The 27448-nt window shown below is 46.7% G+C and overlaps 1 protein-coding gene across 9 annotated transcripts in view; it reads left to right on the top strand.

Moving 5' to 3' along the window:
* Window positions 1-27448, top strand: part of LOC149367588 (uncharacterized) — a 1242925-nt gene that overhangs the window by 942708 nt on the left and 272769 nt on the right. For 4 of the 9 annotated variants that reach the window (XM_089556290.1, XM_089556295.1, XM_089556300.1 and 1 more), the window contains exon 15: window positions 12012-12587. The exons of 2 other annotated variants lie outside the window; for them this stretch is intronic. In XM_089556290.1, the coding sequence (XP_089412416.1) occupies window positions 12012-12587 (576 nt within the window). Of the gene's footprint in view, window positions 1-12011; window positions 14163-25066; window positions 25621-27448 lie in introns of those variants that run through there. 3 more of the 9 variants (XM_089556309.1, XM_089556282.1, XM_089556312.1) reach the window with 3 other exon arrangements.

The raw sequence follows: 27448 nt of genomic DNA on the forward strand, positions 1-27448 counted from the left end.
GATGGATGGATGGATGGATGGATGGATGGATGGATGGATGGATGGATGGATGGATGGATGGATGGATGGATGGATGGATGGATGGATGGATGGATGGATGGATGGATGGATGGATGGATGGATGGATGGATGGATGGATGGATGGATGGATGGATGGATGGATGGATGGATGGATGGATGGATGGATGGATGGATGGATGGATGGATGGATGGATGGATGGATGGATGGATGGATGGATGGATGGATGGATGGATGGATGGATGGATGGATGGATGGATGGATGGATGGATGGATGGATGGATGGATGGATGGATGGATGGATGGATGGATGGATGGATGGATGGATGGATGGATGGATGGATGGATGGATGGATGGATGGATGGATGGATGGATGGATGGATGGATGGATGGATGGATGGATGGATGGATGGATGGATGGATGGATGGATGGATGGATGGATGGATGGATGGATGGATGGATGGATGGATGGATGGATGGATGGATGGATGGATGGATGGATGGATGGATGGATGGATGGATGGATGGATGGATGGATGGATGGATGGATGGATGGATGGATGGATGGATGGATGGATGGATGGATGGATGGATGGATGGATGGATGGATGGATGGATGGATGGATGGATGGATGGATGGATGGATGGATGGATGGATGGATGGATGGATGGATGGATGGATGGATGGATGGATGGATGGATGGATGGATGGATGGATGGATGGATGGATGGATGGATGGATGGATGGATGGATGGATGGATGGATGGATGGATGGATGGATGGATGGATGGATGGATGGATGGATGGATGGATGGATGGATGGATGGATGGATGGATGGATGGATGGATGGATGGATGGATGGATGGATGGATGGATGGATGGATGGATGGATGGATGGATGGATGGATGGATGGATGGATGGATGGATGGATGGATGGATGGATGGATGGATGGATGGATGGATGGATGGATGGATGGATGGATGGATGGATGGATGGATGGATGGATGGATGGATGGATGGATGGATGGATGGATGGATGGATGGATGGATGGATGGATGGATGGATGGATGGATGGATGGATGGATGGATGGATGGATGGATGGATGGATGGATGGATGGATGGATGGATGGATGGATGGATGGATGGATGGATGGATGGATGGATGGATGGATGGATGGATGGATGGATGGATGGATGGATGGATGGATGGATGGATGGATGGATGGATGGATGGATGGATGGATGGATGGATGGATGGATGGATGGATGGATGGATGGATGGATGGATGGATGGATGGATGGATGGATGGATGGATGGATGGATGGATGGATGGATGGATGGATGGATGGATGGATGGATGGATGGATGGATGGATGGATGGATGGATGGATGGATGGATGGATGGATGGATGGATGGATGGATGGATGGATGGATGGATGGATGGATGGATGGATGGATGGATGGATGGATGGATGGATGGATGGATGGATGGATGGATGGATGGATGGATGGATGGATGGATGGATGGATGGATGGATGGATGGATGGATGGATGGATGGATGGATGGATGGATGGATGGATGGATGGATGGATGGATGGATGGATGGATGGATGGATGGATGGATGGATGGATGGATGGATGGATGGATGGATGGATGGATGGATGGATGGATGGATGGATGGATGGATGGATGGATGGATGGATGGATGGATGGATGGATGGATGGATGGATGGATGGATGGATGGATGGATGGATGGATGGATGGATGGATGGATGGATGGATGGATGGATGGATGGATGGATGGATGGATGGATGGATGGATGGATGGATGGATGGATGGATGGATGGATGGATGGATGGATGGATGGATGGATGGATGGATGGATGGATGGATGGATGGATGGATGGATGGATGGATGGATGGATGGATGGATGGATGGATGGATGGATGGATGGATGGATGGATGGATGGATGGATGGATGGATGGATGGATGGATGGATGGATGGATGGATGGATGGATGGATGGATGGATGGATGGATGGATGGATGGATGGATGGATGGATGGATGGATGGATGGATGGATGGATGGATGGATGGATGGATGGATGGATGGATGGATGGATGGATGGATGGATGGATGGATGGATGGATGGATGGATGGATGGATGGATGGATGGATGGATGGATGGATGGATGGATGGATGGATGGATGGATGGATGGATGGATGGATGGATGGATGGATGGATGGATGGATGGATGGATGGATGGATGGATGGATGGATGGATGGATGGATGGATGGATGGATGGATGGATGGATGGATGGATGGATGGATGGATGGATGGATGGATGGATGGATGGATGGATGGATGGATGGATGGATGGATGGATGGATGGATGGATGGATGGATGGATGGATGGATGGATGGATGGATGGATGGATGGATGGATGGTATTTATTTGAGTGTGCCTCAACAGCGCACACAAGGTCAGATACATCAAAATGACCACTTAAAAAAATTCAAAATCAGGCATGAAAACAACAATTAGGCAAATAGGTCCATGTCTATAAACGTTTTGTTATACAGGATTTGTAAACGAGTCATTGGACAGACGGCGTGCAAATCGGGATAAAATGTGTCGAAACATTTTGCGGCTTTTGCATGCGGCACATGAAAATTCAGCGACATCAGTAAGGTCCCACAGTTAATGAAACCGCACACGACTTTTTGCAGAAACTGCATGTCACGTATGCGTCGCCTGTCGCTAAGGGTACACATATTGAGGTCTGCCAAGAGAGAATCATAGTCGTAGAAACGACGGCGACCGATATATCTACCATAATAGATGCGTATGAACTTACGCTGGACATTTTCAATTTTCGTGCAATGGGCGACAGATACGCCATTCCAGGCTACTGACGCAAACTCAAGACGCGGTCTCACAAGTGCACAGTATAGAGTGCGTAGACATTCGTGCCGTCAAAATTTTTTTGTTAGTCTGGAGATAAGACCAATATGCTTCAATGCGCGTAAACCAATTGAATTTACATGTAGTCTAAAATCAAGCCTTGAATCAACAACACCAAGGTCTCGTACATGGGCCACACGAGAAATTTGACCCGCCAAAAGTGTGTAATCAAACGTAACTGTGTCGCGTTTCCTAGTTAGAGACAGGACGGAAGTCTTCTTAATATTCAATTTTAAGCGATTCATCAAACACCCATTCTCAACGTTATTAATGTCAGCTTGCAATTGGCGGCAGTCCTCAATATCTCCAATATTACGGAATAATTTGAAATCATCTGCGAACAGCAAAATTCTCAAGGTCTTGACATGTAATGGCAAATCATTAACAAACACTAAAAACAACCGCGGTCCTAAGTTGGAGCCTTGAGGCACTCCCGAAGATGATAGAAATTCGTTGGACACACAGCCGGAAAATCGGACCATGTTACGGCGGCTGCTAAGGTAGCTTTTGAGCAATCTGCAGTAAAAGGGGCAAAGTCCGTATCTTTCCATCTCCATCAGAAGTACCTCATGGGAAACCATATCGAAAGCTTTAGTCATGTCAAAGTAGATTGCATCTAGCTGACCACGATTAAATACATGGGGCCCCAGTATTTTATTATTTATTTATTTATTGAATACTGCGGACATGCTGTATGTCCAAGCAGGAGAGGGAAATACATACAGGAGGGAAAAGCAAAACAGGTGCGATAGTAACGAACGATATAAATACAACAAAACAAGCAACGCAAAAGTACAATTGAGAACGCGGTTACAGCACAGCTACTAAACCAGCAGTGAAAATCAGGAATGATTACAAAACAACGGAGAGTTCTCCGGTAGAGCATTCCATTGAGAAACTGTTCTCGGAAAAAAAGAAAACTTGTAGGCATCTGTGCGTGCAAAAATAGGTTTCAGGCTAAGGGCATGCTTATGGCGCGAGGCTCGTGTGGAATCATTAACGATGTAATTTTCAGGTCGGATACCAAGTCGAGAAAAGTATAATGAATGAAGGAAGTTGAGACGGGCTTTCTTCCTTCTATCTGCCAGTGGTTCTAAGTCTGCGAGTTTCAACATGGCGGAAGGAGAGTCTAGGCGCCTGTAACGGTTGTAAATGAATCGTGCCGCAAGACGTTGCATTCTTTCTAGTTTTTGGATGTCATCTACCGTGTAGGGGTCCCATACAATGCAGACATATTCGAGACTGGGCCTTAGAATAGATTTATATGCTTTCAGTCTTAGGGCACTAGGGCAACCGCTCATCCGAAGCTTCAGAAATCCTAGCTTTTTGCGGGTGGAGGAGCATATATTTTCGATGTGTTTCGTCCATTTGAGCCGTGACGTTATTGTGACACCTAGATACTTATATTCTTTTACAGCTCTGATTGCAATGTTATTAATGTTGTATAAAAAATTATGTTGCGTGGTCTTTTTACAGATGCAAAGAGAAACTGTTTTGTCAAAGTTAATAACCATTTCCCATTCATTACACCATTTAGCTAAATATTGTAGATTTGCATTCAAAGTAAGCTGGTCAGACACAGATTTGATAGACTTAAATATAATACAATCATCCTCAAACAGCTTTACGGACACAGAGGGATCGAGAGCTTCTGGGAGATCGTTTATATAGATATTGAATAGTACTGGACCCAGAACCGATCCCTGAGGCACACCTGAGTAAACCTCTAAGAATCGAGAGGTGGCTCCATCGATGTCGACAAACTGCTTTCGCTTTGATAAGTATGATGTGACCCAATTTATTATTTGATCCGGAATGCCTAATAATTTCATTTTTATTACTAGTTTATGATGAGGTACTCTATCGAAAGCTTTAGAATAATCTAAAAAAATCATGTCGACCTGACCACCGCAATCAAGCACTTTAGCAAGTTCATCTACAGTGACCACTAGCTGTGTTGTAGTTGAGAATCCTCTACGGAAGCCATGTTGCGCTTTGGTCATTATTCCCGTGTGGTCTAAATAATTATTGAGGTATTTGGTGAGTACGTGTTCTAGCACTTTGCAGGAGGTGGAAATCAATGAAATAGGGCGGTAATTACCAACTTGTAGGTAATTACCGCCCTACAAGTTGGTAATTACCGCCCTATTTCATAATCAAGAAAGCTACATAAATTCGTTTCCACAGATCGACCTTTCAAAAAACGGTGCTGCAGAATTGAGATCTGTTTGAAGTATGAGCCCATGCGTTCGTACATAATCATTTCAAAAACTTTCGCAAAAGAACAAATTAGTGACACAGATCGAAAGTTGTTTACATCACAAGCATCGCCAGACTTGAATACACGAATAACTACTGACAACTTCCAATTACAAGGAAAAACACCAGTTCGCAACGATAAGTTGAACAAATGCGCCAAAACTGGGTCAAAAATGTCAGCGCATCCTTTGATTATGAAGCTGGGAATTTCATCAATTCCTGTTGAAAGTTTTGGCTTAAGTTTCTTAATCGCCGAAAGAACCTCATGCTCGGTGACAATATCATAAACTAAACAGTCAGCGCTGTCTTCAAGAGTGATAATAGCAGTTGTGTTATCATGGCGCACAAAACAAGAGCTGAAATGATCAGCAAAAGCTTGGCACACATCTTGAGGTTTAAAACAGATGCCATCGAACGTGTTTATCACAGCAGCACTAACCTTATCATTTATTTGCTTGCGCACAAAATCCCCAAAACTGCTTGGTTCCTTTTTAAAGTTCCGCTCAAGAAGTTTGTGATACTCGGCTTCATCACGTGCAATCAGTTTTTTCACAATTTTTCTGCACAATGAATATCTTTGGTACCGATATTCACTTTCTGATTTCACGTAGAGTTTGTGATGCTTCTGCTTTTTCTTCAAGCAATGTCTCAAATCATGCGAAAACCAGCAAGGAAATCTACACTTCTTCGATTTACGGCGAGGTATACATTTTTTCATTATACCTTGTACAATTGATGTAAGTAGCTCAACGCCTGTGTTCACATCCTCAATCTCAAGCCATTCTGACCATTCGTAGGCCAGAAGATCATTGTACAGCCTAAGGTAATTGACATACGCGTATCATACGCCCCCACTTAGTGTTGTGCGCTGCGGAGAAGCTTGAAGGGCGTCCGGATTTTAATCGGCGATTACTTCACTATTTCAAGTGAAGTAAGTGAAATCAAAAGACTTCGCATGCTTTACCCCCAAGCTTCACACATTCGACCCTCTTCAGCTCGTTGATTTCTAAAACCTATGCAGTTTCCCTTCAACCAGAGGGGGTGCAACTTCCTCTAGCTCCCACGAATTACACAGGCTGGCACAAATCTTCCTTTAGTTACGTTCCCAGAGGTTGGCGTACGCAGCGGCCATTTAGGGGCGGGAGTTGTTTAGGGTGGCTCAGAAAACTTCGGCCTTGGAAGGGTGGGTCGCACGGTGTACGCGACCTGTCTTTACCGGCGCTTTTTGTTTTTCGTCCAGCTTGCCGTTGTTGCTGTAGCTGGAGCGCTAGATGCGAACGGTGCTTGTTTACCACAGCGCTAAGAAATTGCACGAAGGACAGGCGACTCATTTGGAATGATTTTTTATTGAAACCTTGCACGTTAATTTCTTCGTGTGTGTGTGAAAAGAAACACATTTTTTCTGTACACAAAAGCTTTGCTTTATCACGAGAAATACAAGAAAAATGCAATATACAATATACGTATGGTTACAGTATATTCTTCAATTTGCAGCAGCTCTCCTTGGTGACACTGTGGTATTGCATACAATCCAATGCCCAAGCATAAATTTCTTGGCAATCATGCTGCACTGGCTGGGACAGGATTTTCATCGTACTCCTGTTGGCGTGAAATTAAGTATCACTGATGCGCATGCTCACTGCGCAGATTCCGTGACAAGGAAGCATTCCAGTAAAATAAAGCAAAATGTATGCATTTTCATTCAGCTACTTTTGGGTGTTCTACCCGAGTGAATTTCTCCAGCAACACACATGAAGGCCCACAGCCTCCCACGACGTATCGGCTCTTCTGCGTGTCAGATTTGATTACTGTGTCGCACTGGCCCCACGAAGGTCGCAAGCACAAAGGTAGTCGTCGACTGTAGCAAGCTGACGCGCAATAGGATTCACGGTGGCAGATCGTCGACGCAGGCCACGAAACAGAGGTCACGACAGAGGTTCCGAAGGCCCCGAGCACGAAGCCAAACACTGTCGACGCTGTTGCTGCGCTGAAATGAACAGACACAGCGCCAAAGTCACCGACGCCGCAGCCGGCGGTAGCGGCCGAGGCTAGGCCGCCAACATGGTGGCCGTGGCCGACGGGCTATGTAGTGATTTGGAGCAGGAAATCTATTATAGCAAAAATAAACGCTTCATCAAGCATGAAATGAGGTTTATTGAGATAACGTTGCCTAATCTTGGATGTAAATGCCTGTGTTTTCTCCTTGAAGCGCAATGTTTCGAAGTAAACCGCGCCGCTGACATCAGCGGATGAGCGGACTTTCCAGGATAGGCGACCTCATGCATTCAAGAACGCAAATACTTATAGGTACCCATGCACGTGTGGTAAAATTAGTGCAGTGGTGTCGAAATGAACACTTTCGTGATTTCAACAAAAGGGTCAGCGTCGCTGCTCTCACAGACTTCCTCTATCAAGACTTCCTCTTTCACTCGATTGCTTTCGCGTCGAGGAATACGCGGCGGCTGCATATATCTCCAGTCGGGCGTCGCGCCTCCACTACACCTTCTGCCCCAAGAACTCCGTCGCAAAAAACACGTCGCATGTATCCCGGACTTAAAGGCCGACCCACACAGAGCGATTTTCATGCGAAACTCTGGCGAGCGACCACCGCCCGGGGGCGGATTTTCACCTTCGTTCAAGCCGAGTTCAGCCACTCGCCGAAACCGTTCAATGCGGGCTATCCGCGCGCACCAATGAGGACGCGCCGCCTCTACATGCCGCTCAGCATTTGGGCAATATGGCGGCGAAGCAATGCCTCACGCTTCACCACTAGTTCGTCGTTGCCGCTACACTGTGCCTCACGTTCAGGCGAATGAAAGGCGTACAGAGCTATCGCTTTCTCTGAAGATGCCCGCCGTAAAAAAAATTATAGCAGCGAAACAAGCCAAACTTTCAGATTGCCATTTCTAATGCGTTCGACATTCTAGACATTCCTAGTGCCTCCTCTATCTGAGAATACCGGGTTTCAGCTCGCGATAAGACACGCGAAGCGTACATCACTGGTCTCCAACTCTTCTAATGTATACCTGGACGGGGGCAGCACAGAAGGACGCGTCGGTCGACACTTTATTTGGCTTCTGCGTGTCAAGCAAGGGGACGAAGGAAAGAATTGCGCACAATTTTTTTTTTCGTTCCCTTTCATGCGCGTCTGTCCACTGAAATCATTTGTCCTTTTTCCCCATGGAGCGTAGTGTCTGTGTCTTTTAAGAATGGCATGGAAAAACTTTTCAAAATAGTTGACTGCTCCTAGGAGTCCTTGCAACCCCTGCTTGCATGTAGGTGTGGACATACTGGCTACGCATAGCACCAAGTCCAGATCTGGACGTATTCCTTCCTTAGAGATAGCATCACCAAGGAACTTTATCTTGTCAGCGGCCACTGCACACTTTGTCCAGGTCGAGAGTAAAGCCAGAATTCCCAATTCCTCCGAGCGCCGCCTTCAGCCGAGCGTCATGCTCCTCCCTGGTTGCTCCTCACACTGAGACGTCATCTGTGAAGAACCGCACCCCCGAGAGGTTGGGCAGGGCATCACTCGTGGCTTTCTGGAAAACCTCCGGCGCCAATTGGAAGCGTCTATACCTGCAAAACAGTGTGCTGAACGTGCAAATGCAGGACGTACAGCCGTCGAGCGTATCATCTGCTAAAAGCGTCTATTGGCGTCCCGTTCACTAAAACACCTGGCTTTTGCCAGCTTCACCTCGGAGTCCCCGCTTCGGTGCAGCTCGTAGTGCTCCATTCGGACGCAGTTAAAAAGATGCTCGGAATGGCCGGTTGGTCTGATCGTATGCTGGGCACTTCACGTCTTCGTCCACTCGTCCGGCGACACGTTGCCGGTTGGGGCAGCCACTCCAAACTTGACCGAAGAAACTGATTTATTGAAGACTGGAGCAAAATACAAACACTTAGAGAAAAAGCGGTTTAAAAGAAGGGCTGTAGAAAAGGCTGTTTAAAAGAAGGGCTGTATAAAAGCGGCCGAGACTGAGACTCGGCGCGCTCGTGCCGCTATTTGTTTGCAGCGGTTTTTATCCCCTCGATAATTGGGCGGAGCTTTATTAAACCTGCTCTCGCCCAATTCCAACCAATACTGCTGAAATGTCACTGTACATAAAAGTGGGCGGAGCCCAGTGCTCGCCAGAGCCCGACTCTGCGGGACCGCGCACTTTTCCTAAAACATTCGCACTTTCCGAGACGCCGGTGGTTTCAGAAGGCGCCGACCTTATTGTCCCCCACCCCCACTTGACAGCTCATCTCTCTTCAATGTGAGACGGCCGCCGACCCTCTGCAGCCCTGACAAGGCTGTTCGCGGTATGCTCCCCGTTTCCCGCGGCCTTGGAGAGCGTCCGAGGCGCGCGATGCGCTGTCACCATTCCTAACCCCTCCAGACGGACACGGTAGGGGGAAATTAGCTGCTGGCGCCGTGGGCTTCTATCTTGACAGACACCCTCACTGACGCGCCGCGAGTCCGAACACTCATTTAATCCCCCATCTTTCTTAGTTATGCAGGCGCTCCTTCACTGTGTGTGGTCCTACCGTCATCGAGGGCAGAGCTATCGGCCGCATGCCGTCTTTCAAGCTGTTTCTGTATTTGCACCTCATATATCCTAGGCCAGGAAACAGAGGAAAACTCTTGAGGCTTCCGCTGCTTGTCATTCTCCTCTTCCGACACTCAATGAATCTGCGCTATGAAGCCGAATCTCTCGCATGCCTCAAGGCCGAGCAATGCCGCACACCAGCTGTTCAGGTTTCGCACCCAGACAAGCGCCAGTACTGTGCATAGTTCCAACGTACTGCGCCTCCCTAACCTGAAAAAACATTTGTGCTGGGACACGACGGTGCCTTTCGCTTGAATCTCCGATATGTAGACAGCGGCACAAGTTCCCCTGGGCTCCCGTTTCGACACGCACTGTATCTTTGTCAACTTTAACAGGAATGATCCAATCAGTTTTTCTGCCGGCGCCTGCTATGTGCTAATATTTGAAAATTATCTACCGTCTCTTCTGTTGTAGTGCACTCCACTTACTGAACACTTCTCATAGCTTTTCAGCACGCGGCGAAGTGGTTCGGTTTTCGGCACACCGCACACTTCTTTTCCCATGCCGGGCATTTTCTCGGCTGTTGCCGCAGTGTTGCCCCGAGCCGCCTCGTAAAACATTCCTTCTGCTGCGTGCACCACCTTCGCCGTCTCCACCTGCTCCCAGACTCGCGCCCGACTTGTCCGGCCTCAGCCGCTTTCCACATGTCGGTATAGCGTTTCCCAGTGCTAGCTCCTTCTCGCGCAACAGTCTCTTGCGCAACGTCTTGTCCTGTGTGCCACAAACCAGCTGGTCGCGCACCACGGAGTCTTTCAGAGATCAGCACGGTTGCACGACTGTGCCTGTAGTTGCAGGTCCCTCAACAACTGTTGAAATGGCTCACCGTCGGGCTGGAGTCGCATGCGGTAGGCGTTTCTCTCCAATATTTCTTGCTGTTGAGGGGCGCGCAGTACGCCTCGAACGTGTGCACCAGCGCGCCAGCGCAGCTCGGAGGACAGTTCGCTGTCCTCCGAGCTCTGTCCGTTCGAGCGCTGTCCAGCGTAGTCCTCCGCTTGGGCAGGCGAGTCGAAAAGTGTCCAAGTCGTCAATGGCCTCGTGGCCGGCCTCGTTTAGAAAAACCTATAGGTTTAGCCAGCAGTTGTTTCCAACGTCACAAACCGCGGGACGATCACACAGATAAGCGAGTTTGGTCTATAAAGGGATGACGAAGAATAATTCGCCCCTTTGTCGCCATGCAGCAAATGATGGCTGAATTATCAATGCTTTTCAGCATTTTACTAAGTATATAATATCATGCCGCTTCTAGCAACACTACAATGCATCCCAGCTGACGGCGGCAGCCTGTTTTTCTCCTATGTTGTGCAGTACGACGACGGCACGCCGGTGTTCTGCCGCGCAGGTGCTGGCCGCGCGAAGTTAACTTCGCTCCATATCGGTAGGCCTTAAGGAGCTCGCGACACACGCCGAGGACGCGCGCTGCTTGCTAAGGCGCCGCAGCCAATGACCGCGTGCTTTAAAATTTCAAAACGTGTTGGAGGACAGAGAGACCCGAGAGAGTTTTTCGTCTTTCATGGTCTTCTCGTCCTCTACGCACACCAAATGCGGCCAGGTTCATCGAATTAGCCGGCGCTTTCCTCTCCCTGTTTAATCGGGCAGGTGAAACTGCGTATACCTCCCAGCGGCCACGAATCACAGACGGTAGCTCCTCCCTCAGTTACGTTAATAGCCTGTGGTGTCCGAGTTATCTCCATGACAACGGACGACCGAAACACGCCGGCGCGGCGGGTGTTCGCATTGTATTCCTTCACTCGTGGACTGGTCTAAATTCGGGCCCGCTAGGGGGAGGTGGGCTGGTGTAGCGTTGTCCGCCTGCTGCGCACGCCACGCTTTACTTGGATTTTCGTACACCCTTTCTTTGCTGTTCTGGCATGTTTAAATTGGTTGCGCTGCTGGTCAACAATGGTAATTCTGCATCGCTGGGCAAATGTATGGAGAACAGAGAACATATATTTCGTGGCCTTATTCACACATATATCCTTCCCATTACTTTCAGTCTAAAAGAGGCGTTTCAAAAAATACACTATACATATACGTAACAACATTCCATACAATACAGCTAGTGTGTATCGACGCAGCAGACGTTTTGCTTTATCTGGGCATGTCAGCAGCAGACACGGCAACATGCTAAGCAATCCCTTTTGCTTTGCACTTCAGGTCTTTCTCGGAGCCCTGCTAGCGCCGCGTGAGTGGTATCAAGCGACACGTGCGAACCATGTTCAAGGATTCGATGCCGTATCAGCAGTACTGCTTTCCGACGGAGTCATCACTGAACCAGACCAACCTTGGCTATCAGCTTCCACACCTTTGACGACATCGGGGACGTCATGTCACGTGGCTCATCCATCGACTATAAATCTACCACCGGAGCTTTTCTTCGCCAGTGGGCATGTCAGCAGCAGACACGGCAACATGCTAAGCAATCCATTTTGCTTTGCACTTCAGGTCTTTCTCGGAGCCCTGCTAGCGCCGCGTGAGTGGTATCAAGCGACACGTGCGAACCATGTTCAAGGATTCGATGCCGTATCAGCAGTACTGCTTTCCGACGGAGTCATCACTGAACCAGACCAACCTTGGCTATCAGCTTCCACACCTTTGACGACATCGGGGACGTCATGTCACGTGGCTCATCCATCGACTATAAATCTACCACCGGAGCTTTTCTTCGCCAGTGGGCATGTCAGCAGCAGACACGGCAACATGCTAAGCAATCCCTTTTGCTTTGCACTTCAGGTTGGTAATCTCAAATATGAACATTGTTATCGAAGTGACGATCGTTTTTTAGTGCTGCTGCCCTGCCCACTGAGCGTTGAGTGCTTTCTGTCTTGTGTTATTACATTATCGAAAGATCTGTTGTCTTGTGGCGATATTGAAGCAAATCCTGGTCCAACTGAAAAAGAGATGCTATCGGAGTTACTAGCAGGCCAGGGTAAGATTACTTCAACAATGGAGGGCCTACAGGCATCACAGAACAAGATAGAAGACAAGCTTTCTTCTTTAACTGAGCGGATTGACGGTATTGAGAGACAGTTATCCGGCCTAAATGTCTTAGCCACGAAGGTGAAGGATATGGAATCTACCATATCAGAACTTCAGGGGCAGCTTACTTTAGTTAGAAACCAGATGGATGACCTAGAAAACAGAGGTAGAAGAAATAACCTTATCATTTACGGTATAGTGGAGGACAGCATTGAGTCTAACCAGGAACTGGAAGAGAAAGTAACAAACGGCGTTTTTCAGGAAAAGCTGGGTTTAACGGTAAGTGGCGTCGAAAGATGCCATAGAATGGGTAAAAAGGAAGCAAGCAAGGTGCGACCTGTCATTTTAAAACTCCTCGATTTCCGTGAAAAAATGTCCATATTACAATCATGTCATAAGCTCAAAGACTCCGGCATATCAATAGCTGAGGATTATTCAAAACGAGTTCGAGAAATACGTAAACAATTATGGAAAAGCTGTAAAGAAGAGAGAGACGAAGGAGCCAAAGCAAAGTTATTATTCGATAAACTAAGCGTTGATAACGTCCTATTTGGTTGGGACGAAGCGAAAGGTTCTCGCTTCATGCTTAAAAAGAAATCAAACTGACTTCTCACCAATAAACCTCGGACCCTGAAAATATTAAATGTTAATTGCAGGAGTGTTCTAAACAAGACTGCTGAGTCGGAGGCTCTTTTGCTTTTGCACGATCCAGAAATTGCGGTTTTGACTGAGACTTGGCTTAACGACACAGTATTTGACAGTGAGTTTGTACCCATTGGCTACAGTTCGTACAGAAAAGACCGTGATGGTAGAGGTGGAGGCGTTAGCATACTCTTTAAGTCAACCTTGCGAATTTTCCCAATGTCTGATATACCCAATGTAGAGTGTATATTTTGTAAAGCATACTATGGAAATGTTAGATACGTTATTGCTGCAATGTATAGGCCCCCTAGTTCTACCGTTTCCGTTCTAGACGATCTCAAACAATATTTGTACACGAATGTCAAACTTGGTGATCGTATTATATTGTCAGGTGATTTTAATTTACCTAATATAGACTGGTCGACGTTCTCACTTGAAAAAAATGACGCTTTAGGTGAAGCAATGTTGGACATTGCTTTTTCCTTTGATTTATTGCAAATTGTGGAACAAAGCACAAGAATTCAGGGCAGTTCTCAGTCAGTCCTTGACCTATTTTTTGTCAGCGGATCAATAGGCGCAGATACAAATTACGAAATAGTACCTGGAATTTCGGACCACGAAGCTGTCCTACTCACCATTGCTGATGCCGTCTTGGATAGCAAGCCTAAATATCCATCTTACCCAAACTTTTCTCGAGCCGATGATGTATCAATCATTGACATACTTTCGCTTAACTTCGATACCTTTTCAGATAGCACGGATGATGTGCATTCGCTTTGGTGCAGGTTTAAAAAATTAGTAAAAGAGTGCATTGACCGTTTTGTTCCGCTGATAACTAAAAAGAAAAACGGTAGGAACCCCTGGATCTCCCGTGAGACGTTACGACTCCAAAGGCAATTGAAGCGTCTTAAGAAAAGATTAAAAATCCATGCTGCACAGGCGGTCAAAAAAAAGATTGACGAAATTTCCTCCCGCCTTAAAAATCAAGTATATGCCGATAAACAACGCTACTATGGTGAATCACTGCCCAGTTTCATAACTACAGCTCCAGAAAAGTTTTGGCGTTCTATTTCTCCGACTTCCAAGGAATGTGATGTATTTCATGTTGATGGTAAAGATGTGTGCGATGGCAGCGAAATAGCAAATGCATTTAATAAACATTTTAAGTCCGTCTTTACTAAAGATAATGGCGTAATGCCGTCTTTCGAATTACCTACGTCACCTATACCCGATGTTAAAATAAGTGAAACAGGAATACTAAACACGCTTTTAAATTTGGACATTAAAAAGTCTTGCGGTCCGGACAACATTCCAAACACATTTTTAAAGCGGTATGCTGAATGGGCCTCAAAATACCTGCACGTTCTGTTCACGAGATCATTGTGCGAGGGACAAGTGCCGAGCGACTGGAGGACTGCCAGAGTGAAGCCACTACATAAGGCAGGAAAAAAGCAGTGCATTCAAAATTACCGCCCAATTTCTTCAACATCTACGGTATGTAAACTTTTGGAACACATAATTCATAATCATATCTCAGAATTCTTGGAGAAATATAATATACTTACGAAGCATCAACATGGTTTCCGAAAAGGCTACTCTACAAATACCCAATTGGTTCTAACAGTGCATGACTTTGCTAAAGCAATTAACAATGGGAAACAAATAGACGCTGTTTTTATGGATTTTTCAAAGGCTTTCGACAAGGTGTCTCATAAAAAGTTACTTCGCAAATTAGGTGCAATACTGAAAAATTCTCAACTAATTAACTGGCTTGCGGCTTATCTTGAGAACAGAGAACAATTTGTTGTTTTTAATGACCACCATTCAGAACGACTTTCAGTTGGCTCTGGCGTCCCGCAGGGCTCGGTGCTTGGGCCTCTTTTGTTTCTTTTGTTCATTAATGATGTACTGCATGGCATTCCCGTTAAGGTTAAACTTTATGCTGACGACTGTGTATTGTACTCAGAAATAGAGAACGCCGCTGACCAGGAACTGCTGAACAATGCCTTAGGACAAGTTGTTGCCTGGTGCAAAGCTTGGCAAATGTCAATTAATTTTCAAAAAACTGTTTTTATGACCATTACACGCAAAAAGCACAAGCTTAAATATCCATATGCTACTAACGACATATTTCTCTCCGAAGTAACACACTACAAGTATCTAGGACTCTGGATCACTAATGATCTCACTTGGACTAAGCACCTTGAATATGTAGTAGCTAATGCTAACCGCAAATTATTCTTCTTGAGGAGGGCTTTGAGACTTTCCACCCCTTCTGTCCGTCTGCTCGCATACAAAAGTGTAATTCTGCCGATACTAGACTATGCATGTGTAATTTGGGACCCTTTCACCAAGACTAACATCACCAAGATGGAAATGGTGCAAAGAAAAGCAGTTCGCTTCATATATAATAGCTTTGGACGTACATCAGTAACCGAACTACTAATGAAAGCAAACCTGCCACCATTAACGCAAAGAAACCGTGTATCACGACTAAAATTCCTCTTTCAACTTATTAACGGTCATTATAAAACCGACCTCACGGGAATAGTTAGTTTTTCATCTGGGTATTCTACAAGGCAGAGACACAGTCGCACAATAACCGCCTTTAGCACCCATAATAACTGTTTTAAGTATTCTTTCTTTCCCCGAACAGTAACTGAATGGAATCTACTAACCAATGATCAAATTTCAAAATCATCACTGTCGGCATTTGTTTTAGGTATTGTTTAGAAACGTGTTGTCTTTAACTGTTTATACGCTCCATGGATCTAATTTGTATTATATGCTTTGTCTGTGTTATTGTTTTCATTATGTATTTATTGTATCCCACCCTGCTAAAATCCCCAGAGGGGATTGCAGTATTGATAAATAAATAAATAAATAAATGGCACAGCTGAGATTTTCAGTACATCACTTTGTGCATCATTCACGCAATACATGTGCGACCATTTATGTTATTGTTCACGCAATACAGAATGGTCAGTAAGTGCACAGTGGGTGCACGCAATTTAATGGATGCACGGTGTACCTTACAATCGAAGATAATTGCAAAAAAAAACAATAGTATTTATGTGAAAGCGCGAATTCAAACCACTATCATGCAATGTCTTCACTGTCCATGCTGATATATGCGACAGCAACAAAACTCAGTTAACATACAGTGGAATAATCGGTACCGACGATGTGCGGACTCTTTGCAGACCAAACCCGATGACCACTTTGTCACCAGCAGTGACTAAATCATTGTCCATGATCCACAGTGCAGAAACGAGCGATGGCTCCCGAGAAAGAGCGCGCAGGTTCCCGTCGTATCCGTTCGGGTCTCGCTGCACACTTCGCAGTTTCGAAGGTCACGAGCACAAAACCAAACACCACCGTAGTTGTCGCAGCACCGACGTCACCAGCACATGAAGGAACACGACGCCAAAGTGACTGTGACCGGCGCCGCAAAACAGGCTACAGAGCTCGGGATAACGCCACTGACGGAGTTGGCGAAAAACGCAAACGATGCGCGGTGGTTGCAGCGGTCTGTTCTTTACTACAGACACTAGCGCCGATTCCTCCTTCATTTACGTTCCATACGGATGGTGTACGGAGTTGGTTTCAGCGCAGGTTTATCCAATTAGTCGGGACGGAAGTGGCTCGCGGTTCCCTCCCCCTGTTTTATGCTGGCGCCAGTGATCCGCCACCCACCCACCCACGGACGGAGGTACGGACGGATGGATGCTGAGATTTTAGCCACCAGTCAGATCACCTCCGCTTAGTGACTTCTACTCGCTTAAAATGTATTTTTCCTTCACTGTCCATAAACTCCAGTGCTTTGAATTAATCAGCCCCGCCGCTTTCAACTGTAGGGTGAAGCCCTTTACAGAAAAATGTCAAGTGGTCAGCCGTTTCCTCCTCCCTTCCACACGCACCGCATAACGACTCCATCTCCTGGTACCTGACTCAATATGTCTTATACCCCTGTCAAGCGGGCAAGTTAAGTGCACTTAAGGAGAGTGTACTTCGCCGTAAGTACACTTTGCCGCATCTAAACGACGCAAGTGGAGTGTCACTCGCGGAAGAGTGCACTCCGCTGAAAGTGCGTTCACGGACCACACTTTGCTGGCCGAGTGCGTAGCCTCGACGCCAGCGGTTCCAATGGTACAAAATGTATAGTGCATAAAAAGTACTTACAACTTTATTTTACGTGCTATAACACTGTTTTCAGAAAAAAAGTTCCTTGATTATAGCTACAAGCGAAGCAACAAAACAAGTAAACGTGATCAGATGCAACATCGCTGCCCGCCGCCATCTTGTTTGTTGTCGAAATTCTGGATAGTCTTGGCTGGTCTTGGCTTTTCTTCTATTTTCATTTTTTTTCAACGTTAAAAACTGCTGAACCTCGTTTTATTTGCGCTATCACGTTAAGCAATCAAATATTATGAGTCTTTTTTTCTTTTCCATCGTCCTATTCAGAAATTCCGCTCATTTTCTGTCGCCATTTTTTTTACTATGAGTGCACTTTGCTTTCCCGTTTAGCACTGCGTAGCCCAAAGTGTCACTCGGGATGCCGAAGCGCACTCTCCGTAAGTGCACTTAACTTGCCCGCTTGACAGGGGTATTAGTCGAAATTCCCGTCCCGGCCTCGAACTTAAGCTTCCCATACAATTATCGTACATATTTTCTTTGGCAATTTCCTGCTTAAACATTCTCTTTGTATGTTCCCAGTGCCGATTTTGTCAGCATCCCTGCTTTCCACACAGTCCTCTTTGTTTCTTTGACCTTTTTCTTAACCGCTAATTTTGTAAATATCTGTAGAGCAACCAGCGATGGCGTAGAGTTAGAGCATCCGCCTCGCGTGCAAGAGGACCGGGGCTCGAATCCCGGTGCCACGCAATTATCCACCGGGTTTAAAAGAAAAAAAGTACGCGTGTCGATAGAATTGCATAACCTGGTCTGGAGTACGGCCTGATCGCGGTGACCAGAACCGACAACGCACTCTCTCACCAGAACAGGATATAGCCAAGGTGCAGTACTTGGCCGCAACCTTCTATGAACAAACCTATCAACCCTAGGCCCTCAGTCCCCAGTGGTTGCGGATCAACTGACCAAGGCAGCGGTCAGACCTGTGACGCAGCGGAGGGTGCTAAGAATCTCTGGCTCCGGACAGGACGCCCTTGGAAACTGAACCTGGCAACGTTTAACGCAAGAACCTTATCCAGTGAGACTAGCTTAGCAGTGCTGTAAGAGGAATAAGCGGGTATTAAATGGATGTCATAGGGCTTAGTGAGGTTAGGAGGACAGATGAGGCGTATGAGTACTAAAGGGCGGGCACGTACGGTGTTATCGTGGATTAGCAGACAGACGAGAGTTAGGTGTGGGATTCCTCATCAATCAGGATATAGCTGGCAACATAGAGGAGCTTTATAGTATTAACGAGAGAGGGCATTGCCGCGTGGAATTCCGGCCAATTTTCCAATGCACGTTTAAAATTCTTGGACCCAGATCTGAAGCTCCGACTTCCACCGGGCCTACCACGACGTGAAGAAACTTTGCGTGTGTCGCCTCTGGCTTGATGCAGCTTTCACCAACCATTACTCTTTCTTAATCGGTATGGCTGATAGCCCTGCATGTGCCATCTGCGGGTATCAAGAGACTATCTCCCACATTATTTGTGAATTCCCTGCCTACAGCGCCGAAAGGCAGTCTCTTAGTCGTGCGCTGGAACATCTAGATCCACGCCACTGACGGAAATGGAAATTCTCGGCCACTGGCCGCGGCAATCATCGGCGGTGAAGGATTCCAACTTCTTGTGAACTTCTGCCTTGCATGTTAGGCTGTGACTTTAACGAACGCTGACTTTTCATACTGACTTCAATTTCCTGCTACTCTCTTTTCTCTTTCATTTTTTTTTATCGCCTCACCCCTTTCCCCCCGTGTAGGGTAGCAAACCGATTATACTTCCGGTTAACCATGATGGCCAGGTAGTTGAATACTTCTATGAAGATGTGGAATCGGTAATGACCAAAGTAAAATCACAGTACACTCTACTGATGGGCGACTTTAATGCGAAGGTAGGTAAAAAGCAGACTGGAGACCAGGCGGTAGGTGACTATGACATAGGTTTTTAGGAATACTACGAGGAGAGTTATTAGTAGAGTTCGCAGATAGAAATAATTTACGGATTATGAATACCTTCTTCCGCAAAACGAGCAAACAGAAAGTGGACGTGAAAGAGCCCCGATGGTGAGACTAAAAATGAAATAGACTTCATGCTGTGTGCACACCCTGGCATCGTAGAGGATGTGGAGGTCCTCAGTAAGGTCCGTTGTAGCGACCACAGAATGCTAAGGTCTCGTGTTAGCTTAGATTTGAAGACAGAATAGAACTAGCAGAACTAAAGTGGCTGTTTGGGCTTGTTGGTAAGTGATCACGGTTAAAGAATGCAGCGCGAAAAGACAGGGACAAACGAAGAAGTGGACAGGACCTGTCCTGCCCTGTCCACTACTTCGTTTGTTTCTGTCTTTTCGCGCTGAATTCTTTAACCAAGAACTAGCAGAGCGATCAAAGTTAATAAATAAGCGCAACGTAGCCGACATAAGGAAGTTTGGCGTGGAGAAAATCGAGCACGCTCTAAAGAGCAGAGGTAGCCTAAAAACAGTGAAGAGAAAACTAGGTATAGGTTAAAACAAGATGTATGCGCTAAGAGACAAAGAGGGCAATGTCAAAGTAGGCGAAGAGTTTTACACTAATCTATGCAGTAGCCAATGTAATCAGAACGTTACTGAGGGAGGCAGTCGAGCACAGCAATGGGACATCCCGCCACTAACGGAGGAGGAAGTAAATAAAGACTTACGAGCAATGCAAAAGGGGAAAGCAGTTGGTGAGTATCAGATAACAGCAGATTTGTTGAAGAATGCAGGAGAGATTGTGCTAGGAAAACTAGCCACCCTGCATACGCAATGTCTTGTGACCTCGAGGGTACTAGGAGCTTGGAAAAACACTAACGTTACCTTAATTCATAAAAATGGTGACATCAATGTCTTCGAGAATTACAGACTAATTAGCTTACTGTCAATTAACTACAAGGTATTTACTAAGGTAATCGCTAATAGAGTCAGCACAACCCTAGAGTTCAATTAACCAAATGCTCAGGCAGTCTTTCGTAAAGGATACTCGACAATAGATCATATTCACGCTACCAATCAAGTGATAGAAATGGGCAGAATATAACCAACCCCTATATATAACCTTCATTGATTACGAGAAAGCATTTGACTCAGTGGAAACCTCGGCTGTCATGCAGGCATTGCGGAATCAGGCTGTAGAAGAGTGTTATGTGAAAATTTTGGAAGACATTTATAAGATTGCACAGCTACCATAGTCCTCCATAAAGTCAGCAATAAAAATTCCAATAAGGAAAGGTGTCAAGCAGGGAGACACGATCTCGCCTATGCTATTCACTGCCTGTTTGCAGGAGGTATTCCGGGGCCCGAAATGGGAACAGTTGTGGATAAGAGTTAATGGAGAATACCTAAGTAATTTGAGATTCGCTGATGACATTGCCTTGCTAAGTCACTCAGGACCTGAACTGCAAAGCATGATCAATGAATTAGACAGGCAGAGCAGAACGGTGGGGCTAAAAATTAGCACGCACAAAACCAAAGTAATGCTCAACAGCCTAGCAAGGGAACAGCAGTTCGCAGTTGGTAGCCAGGTAGGAGAATATGTCTACTTAGGGCAGGTAGTGACCGCTGATCCGGATCATGAGAGGGAAATAACTAGAACAATAAGAATGGTGTGGAGCGCATATGGCAGGTTCTGTCAGATCATGAATGGCAATTTACCAATACCCCTCAAGCGAAAAGCGTACACCAGCTGTATCTTACCGGTACTCACCTATGGGGCAGAAACGTGGAGGCTAACAAAGAGGGTTCAGCTTAAGTTAAGGACAACGCAGCGAGCTATGGAAAGAAAAATGATAGTTGTAACGTTAGAAGATCCGAAGCGGGCGGAGTGGGTGAGTGAACAAACGCGGATTAATGACATCCTACTCGAAATCAAGAGCAAGAAATGGGCTTGGGTAGGGCACGTAATGCGAAACAAGATAATCGCTGGTCCTTAGTGTAACGGAGTGGATACCAAGAGAAGGCAAGCGTAGCAGGGGGCGGCAGAAAGTTAGATGGGCGGATGATGAGATTAAGAAGTTGGCGGGGATACGGTGGCCGCAACTGGCAAAGGGCAGGGTTAATTGAAGAGGCATGGGAGAGGTCTTTGCCCTGCAATGGGAGCAGTCAGGCTGATGATGATGATGATGATGGACAGCAGTCCAGATATTTGCTTGGAAAGTTTTCTAGTTCGCTTTCTCCTTTTTGTGTGGACATTTCTCATGTAAAGGTAACTGAAAACTTTCCTAACCCACTGCTTTTCCCCCATTCCTCTCAATCGCTCCTCAAATTTTATCATAGTGCTTGCTTCTCCGCTCTCGAACGACGCCCATCCCGTACCACCCTTTACCCCCTGATTCACCATGTGCTCCCAAAGCAAGCCTCCCTCCGCCGCATCGAACAAGGGAGGAAGGGGAGAGATCAGAAAAAGCACTAGGCGAAAAGGCTTCGGTAAAGTCACAGCCTGTCGTGCAGGCCCCACACTCGCAAGAACCACAGGAGGGCCCGGCAGGCCCTCACCGCCGATGATCTCCGCGGCCAGTGTCCCAGAGTCTGAAACTCCGTAAAAGGGCGTGAAGCGGCGGGTTCCAGCGCAAGGCGGGGAGAATGTCTTGCAGAACTGTACGCTGGTAAATCGCTAAGAATATGAGATATGGTCTCACTGCGGCCAGAGATGTCACACGCAGGCTTATCAGCCGTGCCGATCACAATACGGAAGTGGCTTGTGAATGCGACACCAAGCCACAGGCGACGCAGCAACGTTGCCTCACGTCGTGACAGGCCGGACGGAAGCCGCAACTTCAGGTCAGCATCAAATGATAATAGACGCCGGTTTTAAGGGGGTTAAGAGGGTAGAGCTTAAGGGTGAAGAGAAGTGCGCGATCTGGGCGAGAGAGAGAGAAAGGAATTTTAATGAAGAAAAGGTGGAGAGGTCGGCCGGAGGTAACATGGGCCTGGCCTGCTACTCCACACAGGGGAAAGGGAAGAGGAGGAAAAGGAAAGTGCGAATGAAGGTTGATGATGGCATAATACAATGAGTTTCACGGGTGATGTCTACACACACACACACAACACTGGCTTGCACTCGCATCGCGGTTAGTAGACGCACACGAAACTCATAAAACTGGTGTCTGCAACACAGACACCGACACATGTCATTAACCATGTAGGTAGTGCACAGGCGGTCACAGAAGAGTATCCAGGCCTGTTTCACACAAAAAGTTGAGCAGGGCCTTTATCACACGCCACCAATCAGAACGTCTCGTCCTGGCGCCCAGAGTTTCCTCAGAGAGAGGGCGAGAGTCCAGTTGTTTCACGGTCGCCTCCAATGTTCTTCTTTCAGCAGTATAGTTCGGGCACTCGCAAAGAAGGTGTCCAATAGTTTCTGGAGTGTGGCACTGTACGCAATTTGGGTTACTTTCGATGCCGATTTTGTGAATATAGTGTTTGGTGTAGGCAACGCCAAGCCGTAATCGGTGGAGTATAGTCCCATGACGTCGCGCCACCATAGATGGCAAATGTAATCGTGAGCCAGCGTCAAGCTCACAGACGCGGTCCTGTTGATGACTCGAATCATGCCAGTGCGACTGCATTGCGGCGTGCATTAAATGCGCCAACAAGGCTCCAATGTCTGATCTAGAAAAGGCTATCTCAATGATAGCACCATCACTATGTGCCATCCGAGCCTCGGCGTCAGCACGCTCGTTTCCTGCTATGCCGCAATGGCTGGGTATCCATTAAAACTTTATGATATGGCCGCGGTGGAAACCTTCGGCTAACAAAAGCACAATCTGTTGAACCAGCTGCTTGCATGCCCTTGGTTTTACATAAGTTTGTACGACCTGCAATGCCGATCTCGAGTCGCAGAATATAGTCCATTGCTGCGCTGGCTGGTGACCAATATAAAGGACGGCTTCTCGTATGGCTGCCAATTCGGTTGCCGTAGAGGACGTTTTGTGCATGAGCCTGAAACGGTGACATGAGGCATTTCCTGGCACTATCACCGCTGCAGCTGAAGAGGTGGTCGTCACGGATCCATCCACGAAAACATGCTGGGTGTCAGTATACATACATGGTAGAGAGAGGGTGTGGTAGATGGTCCTTGGCGATCACAAAATGAACGAGGGAGGGGAAAACCTCAGGTTGCTTGAGCCAACGTTTCGACAAGGGGACTTGTCTTCGTCTGGGCGAATACACGTATACATACATGTCTTCGTATACATACATGTAATGTATGACAGCGCTAGCTGTTTCAGACCGACTGTTGGAATGTGCGTCTTCTTTGTTATCCCTGGGATTGTTGTACGTATAGATGGTTTTGGTACTGCCCAAAGTGGCACCTCCGCAATCTGGTGTGGCGCGTAGTTCGAAGGCACCGCATTGCGCTACATCCAGAGGGCTCTGGAAAAGGCTGCATCTGGACGCACCGCACTAATGTTGGTCAGGGGGTGATGACGATGCCTGGTCAGATGCCGCAAATGCACACGAAGTGGCTCCTGTTGAAAATAAATTCGTGCTGGGCAGGCGGAGCCTCATAAAATGTGCCCCATGTAGAAGTTTTACATGGCAAACCCAAGCATACTCTTAAAGCACGAGCCTGCGCGCTTTCAAGCGCACGCGGGCCTGATAGTCTGACCCCGGAAAGAACGGGTGCACTGTATCTGAGAAGACCGACTACCAGCGCCTGGTACACATGAAGTAATGATCGCTCAGAGGGACCCCAACATTTTCCTGCCATACACCGCACAATGCTTGCAAAGCTGTCGAGCTTTTTCTTGAGCACAGAAATGTGCTTCGTCCAGGACAGGTCACGGTCTATCGTAACACCTAAGAATTTGTGATGAGTTACGTATGGAACAATTTGCCCGTCGATGGTCACCGGATAACACGCCATTAACTTGCGTGTGAAAGCCAATGTTACGCTTTTAGTTGGCGAAAGTTCAAGCCCCTGACGGCGCAAGTACGCAGACGTAAGGGAAACCGAACGCTGCAATCTTGCTTGCACTTGGGGATGCGTGACACTTGAGGTCCATATGTAAATGTCGTCTGCGTAGGCGGATATCGAAACAGCCTTCGGTAGTTGTTCGAAAAGTCCAATGAGCACGAGATTGAACAACGTTGGACTGAGCACTCCTCCCTGAGGAACACCACAAGCAACATGATGATCTGTTGTGTCTCCTTCAAGACTCTCCATGTAGACTGTCCGGTTTGTCAAATAGCTTGCAATCCAATTGTGTAGACGTCCGCCTATACCACATTCATCGAGTGCATTTAGTACTGCATCATGCTGAACATTATCGAATGCGCCCTTGATGTCGAGGAAAAGAGCAGCAGTCAACCTCTGACGGCGTTTTTCATGTTCTACCTTTGACAGCAGTGCGCGTCTTGCAGCAGTGCGCGTCTTGCCACGTTCACTAATCTTCCTGCACTTTGCAGCCAAAGTATCCGGCATTTCATCGACGCAAGTACCCTAAAGCAGCTGTTCGTCGCCGGAAGCCAAGCCACGCATCTGATTCAGCACCTTACGGGATTGCGGACCTATCGGAGCTCTGCGCCTGCGCTGACGGTTGACCCGCCACCTGGGATCATCGACAAATAGCTGGAGCACAACTGACGGGGTTTCCATTCGGCAGCAGTGCGCGTCTTGCCACGTTCACTAATCTTCCTGCACTTTGCAGCCAAAGTATCCGGCATTTCATCGACGCAAGTACCCTAAAGCAGCTGTTCGTCGCCGGAAGCCAAGCCACGCATCTGATTCAGCACCTTACGGGATTGCGGACCTATCGGAGCTCTGCGCCTGCGCTGACGGTTGACCCGCCACCTGGGATCATCGACAAATAGCTGGAGCACAACTGACGGGGTTTCCATTCGGCAGCAGTGCGCGTCTTGCCACGTTCACTAATCTTCCTGCACTTTGCAGGTAAGCAACAAACATTTGGTACGCTCTCTGTTCTCGCGTTGTTGTATTTTTGCACTGCTGCCGAAGGGTTTATAGTCTATTGCTGAAGTTTTGTATGTGTGCATGCTGGTTTGTGCGTGTGGTGTGGAATAATGACTGGTCGCAACACACGAGGTACTAAGGCTAAAGAAGACGATGGTAAAGAAATTTGTGAGGATAGCGACTTGAGATCTGAGCTAGACGACTTCCGAAAAGAAGTTCTAGCTCAATTTCAATCCTTGCAATCGAGCATCAAATTTTGCTGTGACTCCTGTGACGATATGAATGTAACAAACAAAGAAGTGAAAGTGCTAATCAAAGAAATCAAGACATTGAAAGAAACCAACAAAGCACTGAAAGATGATAACCGCAAGCTAGTTGAGCGTGTAGAGCAGCTTGAGCAGTACTCCCGCTCGAACAATCTGGAAATTAAGGGTGCGCCATCTGATCTTGAACCCAGCGATGTTGTCATTAAGCTAGCCGAGGCGGTGGGTGAACCGATTTCGTTAAACGACATTGACACGTGTCACAGAGTACCCAGGTACAACTCAAGTGAAACAAACATTATTGTGCGTTTCATGCGTCGCGGCAAAAGAAACAGTGTACTAGCAAAGGCAAAGAAAAACCGGGTCACAACTGCAACGTTCGGATGCGAAACACCCAACGCAGTATTCATAAATGAGCACCTCACCCGTTGCAACAAGCAGCTACTCGGGACTACAATCACAAAGAAAAAGCAAGTTGGATGGAAGTACGCATGGTGCAAAGACGGAAAAATTTTTGCGCGCAAGGAAGATGGCTCGTCTGTGATCCATATCGCATCAATGAGTGACCTAGATAAATTTCATGCCAGTCAAGCCCGACTGCCTCAAAAGCCTGAAACCTGAAGGCACATTGTCTTTTCTTCACCTAAATTCCCGTTCGCTGGAAAATAAGCACGATGACTTTGAACTGCTACTCAATTCCGTGGATATCAAGTTTGATGCTGTTATGGTATCTGAAACTTGGTACACTGAAGCCTCCTGTACCTTTGATCATTCTGATTATAAAAGCTTTGCGCTTTGTCGTCCGCAGAAAAGGGGTGGTGGTTTGCTGCTCCTTTTAAAACACTGTTTTAACGCGCATATTGTTGAAGAATTTTCTGCGTCAAATGAGAACTATGAGGCACTGACTGGTCGAGATGGCTGTAGATTTTTCACCGTGATTTATCGCCCACCGCATGCAAACATCACCGTTTTTCTGCAATTTCTTGAGCAGCTTTTTGACTTCATATCTTTAAACAAGTATTTCGTATTTCTTAGTGGGGACGTTAACATTGACCTGACTGTCTCTTCCAGCTATCGAACTGGTCTGTTATCAGTTTTCGATGCATATGGTTTCGTCAACCTCATCAATGAGCCTACACGTATAACATCATCTTCGCAAACTCTAATTGATATCTTTGTTACCAATATCGACAAGCCTTCAACTTCTGGCACCCTTGTGTGGGACATTAGTGATCACTTGCCTATTTTCGCATTTATTCAAGATAGAACAGCACCACAGATAGAAAACTCATCTACATGTTTTTTTCAAAAGATCACTAATGCTTCTTTAAACAGTTTTAGTGCTGATATTCAGGCCCACAACTGGGCTCTTGTTCTTAAAAACACTGATGTTGATTCCATGTATGACGCTTTCCTGTCAGATATTACAGACATATACAAAAAGCATTTTCCTTACACGACACGCTCGAGTGGCAAAAACTCTCGAAAGCCATGGATTACAAGCTACCTACTAGCTCAAATTAAATTTAAAAACGCACTATACTGGAAATTCATAAAATCAAAAGATGCGTCAGATTTTAAAGCATTTAAGTCGTTCAGGAATCGTCTAAATGC

The sequence above is a fragment of the Amblyomma mixtum genome, chromosome 1 (genome assembly GCF_055824585.1).
Source record: "Amblyomma mixtum isolate Tamu chromosome 1, ASM5582458v1, whole genome shotgun sequence".
Classification (NCBI taxonomy): Eukaryota; Metazoa; Arthropoda; class Arachnida; order Ixodida; family Ixodidae; genus Amblyomma; species Amblyomma mixtum.